The sequence below is a fragment of the Phycodurus eques genome, chromosome 9 (genome assembly GCF_024500275.1).
Source record: "Phycodurus eques isolate BA_2022a chromosome 9, UOR_Pequ_1.1, whole genome shotgun sequence".
Lineage (NCBI taxonomy): Eukaryota > Metazoa > Chordata > Actinopteri > Syngnathiformes > Syngnathidae > Phycodurus > Phycodurus eques.
The window spans coordinates 21,866,204-21,878,390 of NC_084533.1; the positions used below are offsets into that span (position 1 = coordinate 21,866,204).

General features: G+C 43.9%; 2 protein-coding genes across 2 annotated transcripts in view; one reads left to right on the forward strand and one right to left on the reverse strand.

Moving 5' to 3' along the window:
* The window catches only part of mrpl11 (mitochondrial ribosomal protein L11), a 63,147-nt gene that overhangs the window by 20,129 nt on the left and 30,831 nt on the right, over positions 1-12,187 (reverse strand). The gene's annotated exons all lie outside the window — the stretch shown is intronic.
* tmem265 (transmembrane protein 265) lies at positions 1,867-12,046 on the forward strand. The gene is made up of 2 exons (XM_061686682.1): positions 1,867-2,317; positions 9,918-12,046. Exon 2 carries the CDS (start codon positions 9,920-9,922, stop codon positions 10,967-10,969), a length of 1,050 nt encoding a protein of 349 aa, XP_061542666.1. The 5' UTR covers positions 1,867-2,317; positions 9,918-9,919; the 3' UTR covers positions 10,970-12,046.

Here is a 12,187-nt window from a genome sequence, read left to right on the forward strand (position 1 = left end):
CGCTCCGACGCCAGCTTTTCCTTGTAATCCGCCGGAAAGTTGCTGCGCCAGGGTAGTCCTTGCCCGGATGGATAAATGGCGCTGTTTTATAAAACGAAAGCACCAAGACGGACCTCCTTGAAAATGTTCGATTTTCATTTCTTCTGCAAGTGTTATTGCCCTCAGTCGAATGGTGACTGTAGAGACGTTTCTCCTGGCTGTTCTTTGTTCATTAACCCATTGCTGGAGTTGGTCTTCCAACTCGGGCCACCTCACCTTGTTTCCGCGGAAACTCAGCTTCGTCTTCTTGACTTGGCGAAGCTCGTTTTCCTGCTTCCTCCACTTGCAAACCATGGATTCGTTGATCTTGAATTCTCTCGCGGCTGCTCAATTCCCATGTTCCTCCGCGCAACTGACAGCTTGCAGTTTAAACTGTGCTTCGTAAGCATGTCTCTTTGTAGGTGCCATTTTCGGGGGTCCTTAGCCAAACCAATGTTGTTTTGCACAATGCACACCCCGGCGCTATGTACCTTTGTGGCTTTAGTGTCCTCCTTCAAGCACCGTTCCCCCTTTACGTCGGCATGCTGTCCTCAGCCACATCCGCTTTTCCTCTGTATCAGCAGCGTGTGGGCAGCAAATGCTCCGAGTCAGTCAAGCGGTCAAAAAAAGTCACAAAAAATAAAGTCAAGTGGAGCATTCATCACACAACAACATTTATTGATGTTGGAACTCGGTGCACACATAAGGCGTGCCGCATTATAAGGCGCCCCATCCATTTTGGAGAAGATTTAAGACTTTTAAGTGCGCCTTATGGTCATGAAAATACAGTAGTACCAGGTAGTTCTACTAGTGTTGAGAAATGTCATACAGTACTGGAAGGCAGTAGGGTAAAAAACCTTACTAGTGTACCAGAGTCATTCTACTAGTGTGCTGAATTTTCTTACTATTGAGGACAAAGAGTGTACTACTATATGGACCTTAAGTGGAATATCAAGGATATCAAATAAATAATTGAACAGCTTTCCTCAAATGCAGATAAAAGCACGAGATGAGGCAGACACTATTCTGCCTCACGAAGGCAGACTATATCAGACAAATTTCCCTTGATTTAAAGCAATTACTGTTTTAATCTTTTTCTTTTTTTGCTGAACTCCCTTCACAAGCAGCAGCGGTTTGTCAGAAAGGGAACAATTCTTCAAAAAAGAGGCTTCAAGCTGTTTATTGCCACTCCCAGCTGAAGTTTATTGTCAAACTAAACACAAAAAGAACTGCATGTCGTGTATCTAAAACAACCACATAGGTTTGCCTTTGGAAATTCTGCTCAGTTTAATGCTAACAGACATGTCTCACACTTATCGCTCTGTAATAACAGTGTGTGGGAGAATAATCACGACAAAATCCAACAATATAGCGAATAATCTGCGATATAAATACAATAACAAAAGAAAACAATGAAAGGTGAACCGCAATACAGTCAAGGACAACTGTATTCACAGCTCAGAGGTTAAAGGACTGCTTCAAACATCAACTCAGAAAAATACCAGTTCACCCATTTTTAATCCAATGCTGCTAATTTAAAGGCAAATAGGTCTATACCACACTGTTTGGCTCATATTATAAATTTGTGAATCTAACTAATGTCAGTGCCTCACCAGCCATTAACACCATGGCATGCCACTACAATAAATACTCCAAAAGCTTTCCATACGGACCCCTCAGTGTAAACTTCCCACAGCTGAGGTTTGGGGAGAAGAGGAGGGGGATGCTCGGGTGGGAGGTCCTCCGTGGCGCACGTAACCCGCTTACAAATGAACATCGTGCCGGGGCCAAACTCATGCGCTCTGCACGCCACTTTCTTTTTTTCTTTTCTTTTTTTTTGGAGGCGTTGCGCATCGCAGACGAGCCGCTGCGCTTCTTTCCTCCATTCTGCTCCACTTGGGACGCGCCTCGCACTGCCGGCGCACTACCGGCTTTCCACGGCATCGCTGCCCCACGAGGCGACGTGACACTGCGGCGTGGTGATCAGATCAGTCTCCTCCCGGATCCCCCGCAAAGCCACCTGCCATGCTGGATCTGCATCGGGGGAGATGCTCCTCTCTCTCTTCCTCCTCTTGTTGTTGTGATAAACTCCGCTCGGTTGTGGCAGAATCTCACCGCCAGACTCTACACGCAGCCTGGATCCTGAGCCTCCATCAGTGGGCTTATCACCGGCAATAAAAAAAGCGACTTTATTGGTCACAGACAGTGCCTCTACTCTCTGGATGAGGCGCTGTGCGCTGCTGTAAATCAAGCCCGGAGCATCGACGGGAGCACCCGGGTGCAAAGACGAATGGTTCGGGTAACTACAATTTTTTCCACTTTACTACCAGCCGTGTACGCCGGTGTTCTCTTAATGGGGCACTTACGAAACAGGTGTCATTAATAGATTGTGAAATTGGTGATCAAGATATGAGAGGGGATTTAAAAAAATAAAAAATAAAAAAAAAGGCACCTTTCACACTGTGAGTGCAACACACATCCCCCCCAGGTGACGTTACGTGAGAAATCAACAGATGTTTTGTAGTCGTATGCAGATTGATTAAGTAATGTCCCATCAAGGATTAAACTCCTGCTTACCCACTAATAAATTAGTTTGTCACTATATGACACACGTCCTAGAAATTGAAAATCAATTCGAGTCTATGGCAGTCTTTGTGTGTGATATGCATTATATTATTCCCCTTTATGCCAACTGGTTTTATGCTAAAGACTACAATGTCACTGACCTCCGCCAAGACTCAAAAACCCATAGTGAATCCCCACAATTTGCGTTTCGGCATTTGCAAATTCATCTCTTTGTAGAGGAGAGGCACTGAGCCCTGCTGCAAAAAGCGAAAATCTGCGAGTAAGGGTTCTATCCATCCATCCATCCATCCATTTTCTTCCACTTATCCGAGGTTGGGTTGCAGGGGCAGTAGCTTTAGCAGGGAAGCCTAGACCTCCTTCTCCCCAGCCAATTCTTCCAGCTCTTTCAGGGGGATCCCGAGCCGTTCCCAGGCCAGCCGGGAGATATAGTCTCTCCAGCGTTTGTCCTGGGTCATCCCCGCGGTCTCCTCCTGGTGGGACATGCCCGGAACACCTCACCAGGGAGGCAATCAGACGCCCGAGCCACCTCATCTGGCTCCTCTCAATGTGGAGAAGCAGCGGCTCTACTCTGAGCCCCTTGCGGATAACTGAGCTTCTCTCTTAGGGAGAGCCCGGACACCCTGCGGAGGAAACTCACTTCGGCCGCTTGTATCCGGGATCTTGTTCTTTCAGTCACGACCCACAGCTCGTGACCATAGATGAGGGTAGGAACATAGGTCGACCGGTAAATTGAGAGCTTCGCCTTTCGGCTTAGCGCCATCTTCACCACAACGGACCAATACAAAGTCTGCATCACTGCAGACGCTGCACAGATCCACCTGTCGATCTTCCCTCACTCGTGACCAAGACCCCAAGATGCTTGAACTCATCCAGTTGGGCCACATTGTTAGTACAGTTTCCCTTATAGGGTTGTTTCATTGCCTAATCATAGTATTACAAACAAATTGATGGGTAACTAGTTTTGAAGTCAGAAGTCAACAATAATAGTTTGTTCAACTATTGCAAAAGTTACTGTAAAAAAGTCTTGGTGACAAGAAAAATGCTTGTAATATCTCAACGTTATTATTTATTACATATGACGATTTGAAATTTTGGTACAGATTTTAGCATGAATCATGGAAGTTGACACAAACGATTTTTGCGGGCAAAATGATGTGGTGAACCGAATGTGGCCCCCGTGCCTTTAGTTTCATACCTGTACTCTAACTTGTCCATAGGTCTGAATGTGAACATGAACAGCTGGCGAAAGGCCGGCAACCGGTCCAGGGTGTATCCTATCCTTTACCTTGCGCAAAACGTCAGCTGGGATAGGCTCCTGCTCCCCTAATGATGACAAGCGCTATAGAAGTAATGGAACTACGATTCATTAATTACGAGAAAAAATGTAGTGAAACGTAGGGAAATCTCGTTTTTGGTGCCTCACCCCAACACTTGCCTTCACGCCATTACTCATGCTTAACGCGAAATTGGTTGCCTCACCTTGTCAACAACACTGTCACCTAGCAGACAGGGAGGAGGGAGTGCCCGTGATGAATTGGGCCGTGATTGATGAGCTCGGTGGACAGGTGGGCCATCAGCACGCTCACAACACAACAAATTGCACAGTGTTGACACACAACCACAAAACACGTCAGTCAAGTGGGAGAATTCCCCTCAATGTATAATGTGCAGGTGGAATAACTGGAGGCTGTAGAAAAATAAATAATAAAAACCAAAAAAAACATAAAACCTCCGCCTGCCATCTTGTAGATTATCAGGTTTGCTCGCCCAGAGGGCGACATTTCAAATTCATCCAATTTGAGGCCGGCGATAATCAAGTTTTACAGGGTGATGAAACAAAAGGGGCTTTGAGACAATCAGATATGAGAAAAAAACACCAGCATGATCCACGTGTGTCCACCCACCCGGCCCGGGAGCGGATTAAACATTTCTTCTCGCTTTGATTCACACAACTCCCCCAAAGTCTGTGATGTATTCTAACGCTGCCTGTGATGAATATATTCGCATTCATCCTCGCCAGGCTCAAGAAGTGCCTTCATAGAAGTCACTTTATATCTCTGTTTGTGTCTCTTTTCCCCACCCCTCTCCCCCTTTGAGATTATTTATGACCTATTAACATCATGCAGTAATACTTTATTAGGAAGAAAGCCAAGAGGCCTATTAATCTTTCACTTTGACTCATATGCTAATTCTTACACACACATGCAGAGGATCCCGAAGCTCCGTTTTTAACTCGCTGGAGTTTGTCAGTTATCTTCAATGTGTCAGAAGGCGCAAAGGAGACAGCAAAGGTCCTTTTTAGTGTTTCAGGGAAGGAAGGAGGTGGAGCATCCGCCATTGGAAAAATATTAATACAGTGAACAGCCACTATATCGCAGTTCATCTTTCGCACCCACTACTGACGATTTTTAAACGTTTTTTTAAAATGCATTTTTACAGTATAAACATGAGTCTGAAATAAAGTTGCACGTCTCCAGTGTAGTACCATATCGTGCCACGACATGCCGGGCAGCACTGCACTCTACTGGAAGAAAATCCTCTACTCAGCTGCCGTAATAGTCGTTCCCACGACGCTGAGAAATACAGTGGACCCCCGCTATTCACAGGGAAGAGAGACAGGGCCCGACCGCTAATTGCGAAAATCCAAAAATAATTAACGGCCATTATAATAGCTATGATTTAAAATAAATAAATTAATAAATTAATTAATTCATTTTAAAAAACACGAATGGGCGAGGTAGCTGGTAAAAAAACAAAACAAAATGTATATAACAAGGGCATTGGGTAAAATAAATAAATAAATAAATAAATAAAAGTCACTAAGCAGGGGGTTCTGTGAAACATGAGGGATAGTTTCCCCTTCAGAAATTCGCTATGAATTAGCAAATACCGAACCGCGACTATGCACGGACTCAGTGTATATGCCTGTGAGTAATCTTGTATGCACTGTTTGTATGCATTGCTGCTCCGTTGTGTGTTAAGGTAATAGATGTTTGAAGGTTTATAAACACTGCAACATCTTTGCAAATTTCCATTAGCCCATTTATGGCCTTTCACATTACATGTTAGCCTTAAACTAGTGGACTTTTGTTAGAAAAAATTATGTGGTTTGGTTGAACATTTTGGTGTTTAAATATACAACCCCAGTTCTAATGAAGTTGGGACGTTGTGTTAAACATAAATAAAAACAGAATACAATGATTTGCAAATCATGTTCAACCTATATTTAATTGAATACACTACAAAGACAAGATATTTCATGTTCAAACTGATAATCATTAACTTAGAATTTTATGGCTGCAACACGTTCCAAAAAAGCTGGGACAGGTGCCAAAAAAGAAAGAAGAAAGTTGAGGAATGCTCATCGAACACCTGTTTGGAATATGCCACAGGTGAACAGGCTAATTGGGAACAGGTGGGTGCCATGATTGGGGATAGAAGGAGCTTCCCTGAATTGCTCAGTCATTCACAAGCAAAGATGGGGCGAGGTTCACCTCTTTGTGAACAAGTGTGTGAGAAAAGAGTCGAACAGTTTAAGGACAATGTTCCTCAACGTACAATTGCAAGGAATTTAGGGATTTCATCATCTACGGTCCATAATATCATCAAAAGGTTCAGAGAATCTGGAGAAATCACTGCATCTAAGCGGCAAGGCCAACATTGAATGCCTGTGACCTTCGATCCCTCAGGCGGAACTGCATCAAAAATCGACATCGATGTGTAAAGGATATCACCACATGGGCTCAGGAGCACTTCATAAAACCAATGTCAGTAAATACAGGTTGGCGCTACATCCATACACGCAACTTGAAACTCTACTATGCAAAGCAAACGCCATTTATCAACAACACCCAGAAACGCCGCCGGCTTCTCTGGGCCCGAGCTCATCTAAGATGCACTGATGCAAAGTGGAAAAGTGTTCTGTGGTTCGACGAGTCCACACTTCAAATTGTTTTGGAAATTGTGGCCGTCGTGTCCTCCGGGCCAAAGAGGAAAAGAACCATCCGGACTGTTATGGACGCAAAGTTCAAAAGCCAGCATCTGTGATGGTATGGGGCTGTGTTAGTGCCAACGGCATGGGTAACTTACACATTAATGCTGAAAGGTACATACAGGTTTTGGAGAAACATATGCTGCTATCCAAGCAACATCTTTTTGATGGACACCCCTGCTTATTTCAGCAGGACAATGCCAAACCACATTCTGCACGTGTTACAACAGTGTGGCTTCGTAGTAAAAGAGTACGGGTACTAGACTGGCCTGCCTGCAGTCTAGACCCGTTTCCCATTGAAAATGTGAGGCGCATTATGAAGCGTAAAATACGACAACGGAGACCCCGGACTGTTGAACAGCTGAAGCTGTACATCAAGCAAGAATGGGAAAGAATTCCACCTTCGAAGCTTCAACAATGGCGCAGGGGGAAAACTATAAAATAACCATTTTCATAGGGTCTCTATATCGCAGATTTTCACCCATCGTGGGTGGGTCCGAAACGCATCCGGCGTAATAAACAGAGGTTGACTGTAGTCATGTTTCAACGCCTCACGTTACTCATAGGTTTGCAATCAGGCTGACAGCATCTGTCTCCATCACGCTCCACTGTCCCCATTTCAACACGTCTGAGTGGCTAACCATTTGCTATTATAATCACTTCGATCCGCGTGAAGGGTTAACACCCCCAGGGAGAGTCCAGTAGTCAGTGTCACGCTTTATGATATCAAGACGTGGGCCAGAGCTCACTGTGAAGCCAATGATCATTGCTCATTCTGCAATCAATAGTGAGGTTTGTTTCTATTCTTGAGTTTCTAACTGTGGTGTGTCCGCAAAGGACAGAAAGAGTAATTTGTCGCTATTCGTTTGGAACGAGAATACACCTGAGCTAATAATTTGCTTACATTACTGGTATTTTTGACAAATTTGGTGTCAAAGTGTGCATTTTGGGGATCTAGGACTTCAATAAAATACGCTTCAAGTTTTATAAACCAGCAATTTTTCCCTTATCATAACAATTGGGCCTTAACTATACACATTTCACATTCAAAAATGGTGCCATCAGAGTGACTTCACTTATCTTTTCCTTAAAAAAAAACTTTAATATTTTCTATTTAAGAAGGGCAGCTACTTCTGTACCTTCCAGCCATCCCTAAGTAGCATGAGATTTCGACCAGTAAGGTCTCGGAGTAGCCTTTGCCAATCAGTTTCCATGACAACGGATCCATCTGAAACAGGGGTTCTTTGAGCTGTGGCAGAGGTGACAGGTTAACACTTTGAGGTTCGTATGACATTCTCATTGAATGGAAAAAGCTATATTACAAATAACTAGCTAGATAGTAACTAGTTAGCGTTATTATAAATAGTTAGCTTGCCACTAGTTGACTGCATTGTAAGTAGCGTGCTTGTAACTATTTAGCTTTGTTATAACCAGCTGGTAACTGGTTAACGTCATGAAAGCTATGTAGTCACTAGTTAACTGCACTATAACTAACTAGTTAGTAACTAGTTATCTTCATAATGACTAGCTTGTAACTAGTTAGCTCCATTATTTTTGAAGCAATTACATAGCCTACATGTTGCTAGCCAGTTAGTTGGTTGCATCATTTGACCGATTTATACTTTTATGAACGCTTGATAATGCTTCTTTTATCTACTGTAACTCATAGTGTTAAAACAACTTTTAGTTCTTATTTCAGGTTATTTTAAGGGCATGCCGTGACAGGAGTTATGCTTCCTATGTCCATCCGCCCGACAGACTGAAAAAAAAACAGGTTCTTCGTCCTCATTCAAACTACAAACTGAGAAACAATCTTAAAACTTTTTTTTTTTTTTTTTTTTTTTTTTTTTTTTTAAACTGCAATGATGTTCCAAACACCGCGAGGAGCTGTGGGCATTAGGGGATGGATCTGCCTGAGTCTATAGAGGATGTTAGTAATGCTAGTCAGGATGTAGAGAATTTTGACAAAGTAAGGAGTAAAAAGTACACACATCATTTTCAAATGTAAGAATTAAAAGCAAAAAGTCAGAAAAAAAAACATATTCCAGTCAAGTACAGATACCTTAAGCATCTACTAAAGTACAGTAACGCAATGTTTGTACAGTACTTAATTCCTTTCCACCAGTGGCAACATACAGTACGAGACAAAACTAGCGAGATAACAGAAACACCAAGACAGATGGAGCCAATTGAATCAATCATGAAAATAGTGAGTGCAAATTGCAAGTGAAACAACAGTTCAGAGTGCTGAGAATCTCTCAGAGAGGAAGCAATGTAAGGAAGCGCATTTGTGAAAATTAACCATCCTCACACGGCAGTAAACTTTGGCCAAGGATGATAAGCTCTCGCTGAGGAAAGACAACATTGTTAGCCATAGCAAGAAGCAGCCCTATTTTATTTTGGCCTCTGGTGCTTTTTTTTTTGGACGGGAAAATGTCGTGAATTACAAACGCATTTCTTCTCTTGATGGAAAATGTATTCAATCATAGATGAATTTTACAGTGGGTATGGAAAGTGTTCAGACCCCCTTAAATTTTTCACTCTGTTACATTGCAGCCATTTGTTAAAATCATTTTAGTTCATTTTTTTCCTCATTAATGTACACACAGAACACCATATTGACAGAAAAAAAACGGAATTGTTGACATTTTTGCAGATTCCCCTCCACCACGATAAGGTGACGGCTCAAGGAGGGGTGCAATATAATAAAGAGTTAAAGTTTTTTTATGGGGGTCTGAATAATTTACGCACCCACTGTATATAATGTATGAGGACTGAAATATATTGACATCTCTACCATATTGTAATTGATTGACATGTATCTGTAAAGCGGTGTCTACCTTGACTTATGAGAGCCTCAACTTAAGAGTTTTTGAGTTATGAGCAGTCGCTTGGACCATTTCTCTACTTTGTGTTACGAGCCAAAAGCTTCAGATACTCGTTGATTTTCAGCCATTTATTGAACAGGACAAACAGTCAAACAGACAAATACAAAATGAAAACACTAGCAAGGAGGATGAAGCAGGCGCTAGACTGAACTTACCATGTGGTAAGCAGCTCCTGATGTCACTCACTAGCCATGCCCATTAAAGGCACACATCAACACACAGTGTACATGTGTGTGTGTGTGTCTTTCGGCTGAATTACACTTGATAAAACCAGAATTAGTCTAAAATTTTAACATAACTTTGAAATTGCACTGAAATGGAGAGTATTATGCTTTGTGAATAAATAAATAAAAAATAACAGGTGTGTGTATTACAAGTACAAATTCTTGAACTAAGCCATAGCTTTAACTTAAATTTTGCATGTGTCTTTCCAGGCATGGTGCCCACACCCCAGGTGTGCGTATCCACCTTGGTCACAGTGAGCACGATGGTGGTGGTGGACCTCTACCTGCTGGAACAAAGCATGCTGGGAGCTCGCGGGCTGTCGGGGCCTAGTGTGTGGCAGTACATGGCCGTGTTGCTGGGCGATGTGGGCTTCTTGCTGGCGCTGCGCTTCGTGTCGGCCGGGGTGGTGTCGGAGGCGCGGTCGTCCCGCCGGGGCTTCGCCAATGCGCTCTGGTTCCTCTTTCTGTCCCTGCTCCAGCTCAAGCTCTTCTTCGTCTGCCACAACTACAGGCAGGAGCGGCGGCCGCCCGACCCGCTCGCCAGGAAAGTCCTGACGCTCCTACTGTCCATCTGTCTGCCGTCCCTGTTTCTGATCCTCACGGGGGCAGACTACATGACCCCGCAGCGCAGGAAGCAGGAGGTGCGGGGTCGCCTCCTGTGGGTGGTGGTGGACCTGCTGGATGTGCTGGATCTGCAGGCCGGGCTGTGGGAGCCCCAAGGAGGGGCGACGGGACCTGAGCAACAGCTGCCTATCTGGGCCGAGGGCTTGGTTTTCTTTTATTGCTATGCCCTTCTGCTTCTGCTACCATGTGTGGCCCTCACAGAATTGGGGGCCGTGGGCTTGCCAGGACAGAGGGGCCCCCGTAAGGAGGCTTTGTACCCTTGGCTCAGCCTGTTCACAATCAACATCTTCACCCTTGGCCTCAGGGGTGCAGGCATACTGTGGTACAGGGACCCCCGAGTCTCAATGGTGTTTCTGGGCAAGAACCTGCTGGCCTTGGCAGTGAAGCTGAGCTCAGCCTGGGAGAGGCACAAGCAAGAGCGCGGTCCGAGGGGGCCCGGGGCGGCGGCTGGAGGCCAACCCGAAGAATCCGCGCTACTGAGTCAGGGCTCGGAGCAGGGAGAGAGCCAGACTCAAGGGAAAGCCTCCTCAGCTCACTTTCACACGCTGTCTCGCTCACAAAGCGCCACACTCTCCCACGGGAGCCCGGGACACACAGAGTCACCATTAGCACCCTCTTTCATCACCCATGAACTCTAGATAGACTCCCACACAAATACAAAGTGTGCATAATCTATGCACACACACAGGCAAATCCCTGACAAGCCAAACAGATGGACACAGTGGATATAATGCTGTGAAGCTTGGATTTATGCACACTTTTGGAGCAACGTGTTTGTTTGTCTGTTTGTTGGTTTGTCTGTCTGTTTGTTTGCTTGTTTGTTTGTTTGTCTGTTTCTTTGTTTGTTTGTTTGTGGGCGTCAACGCTAAATCTACTTCAAACCGGAAAAATTGATCCAAGAATGTGAAAAAGTGTTTGCCCCCTTCTCAAATTTGTATTTTTTTTATAGTCTCCCCATTTTAATGTTTAAGATCATCACAATAATGTAAATATCAGACAAAGATAACCCAAATAAACATACTGTTTTTAAATGGGGATTTTATTTATTAAGGGGGGAAAAAAGGACAACACTAACTGACCCTGTGTGAAAAGGTTATTGCCCCGTCCTTGGTAAGTCACGAATTAACTGGGGCTAATCACATTATTTTGAAACCTGAGGTTATTTTCACTGACCACACCCAAGCCTGATTACCTCCAGACCTGTTGAATCAAGAAAGAACTTAAATAGAACCTGTCTGACAAAATAAAGTAGGCCAAAAGATCTCAAAAAGCCAAAGGAAAATGCTTACAATCCAAAGAAATTCAAGAACAGGTAAGAAATAAAACAATTGACTGTCTTGAAAGGGTTACAAAGCCATTATAAAGCTTTAGGACTACGATGAGAGCAATTACCCGCAAATGGAGAAAATGTGGAACAGTGGTGAAGCTTCCCAAAAGTGGCCGGCCTACAAAGATTATCCCAAAAGCAAAAACGACTCATCCAGGAGGTCACAAAGGAAACCAGGACCGTGAATGCTGCTCTTTACCAGAAAATCTTGAAGGAGGATGTTCGGCCATCAGTTTGTGACCCGAAGCTCAAGCACACTTGGGCTCCGCAGCAGGACAACGACCCAAAACACCCCAGCAAGTCAACTTCTGATGGCTTTTTAAAAAAACAATATATATATATATATTTGGTTTTTTTTTTTTTTTTTGTTTGTTTTTTTTTAATTAAGGTTTTGGAGTAGCCTAGTCAAAGTCCAGACTTGAATCCGATTCAAATGCAGTGGAAGGACCTACAAATGGCCATTCATGCTCAAAAACCCTCTAGTGTTGCTGAATTAAAACAATTCTGCAAGGACGAGTGGGCCAAAATA

Coding starts and splice junctions, on each gene's coding strand:
- tmem265 (XM_061686682.1), top strand. CDS start 9,920: ATGGTGCCCACACCCCAGGTGTGCGTATCCACCTTGGTCACAGTGAGC.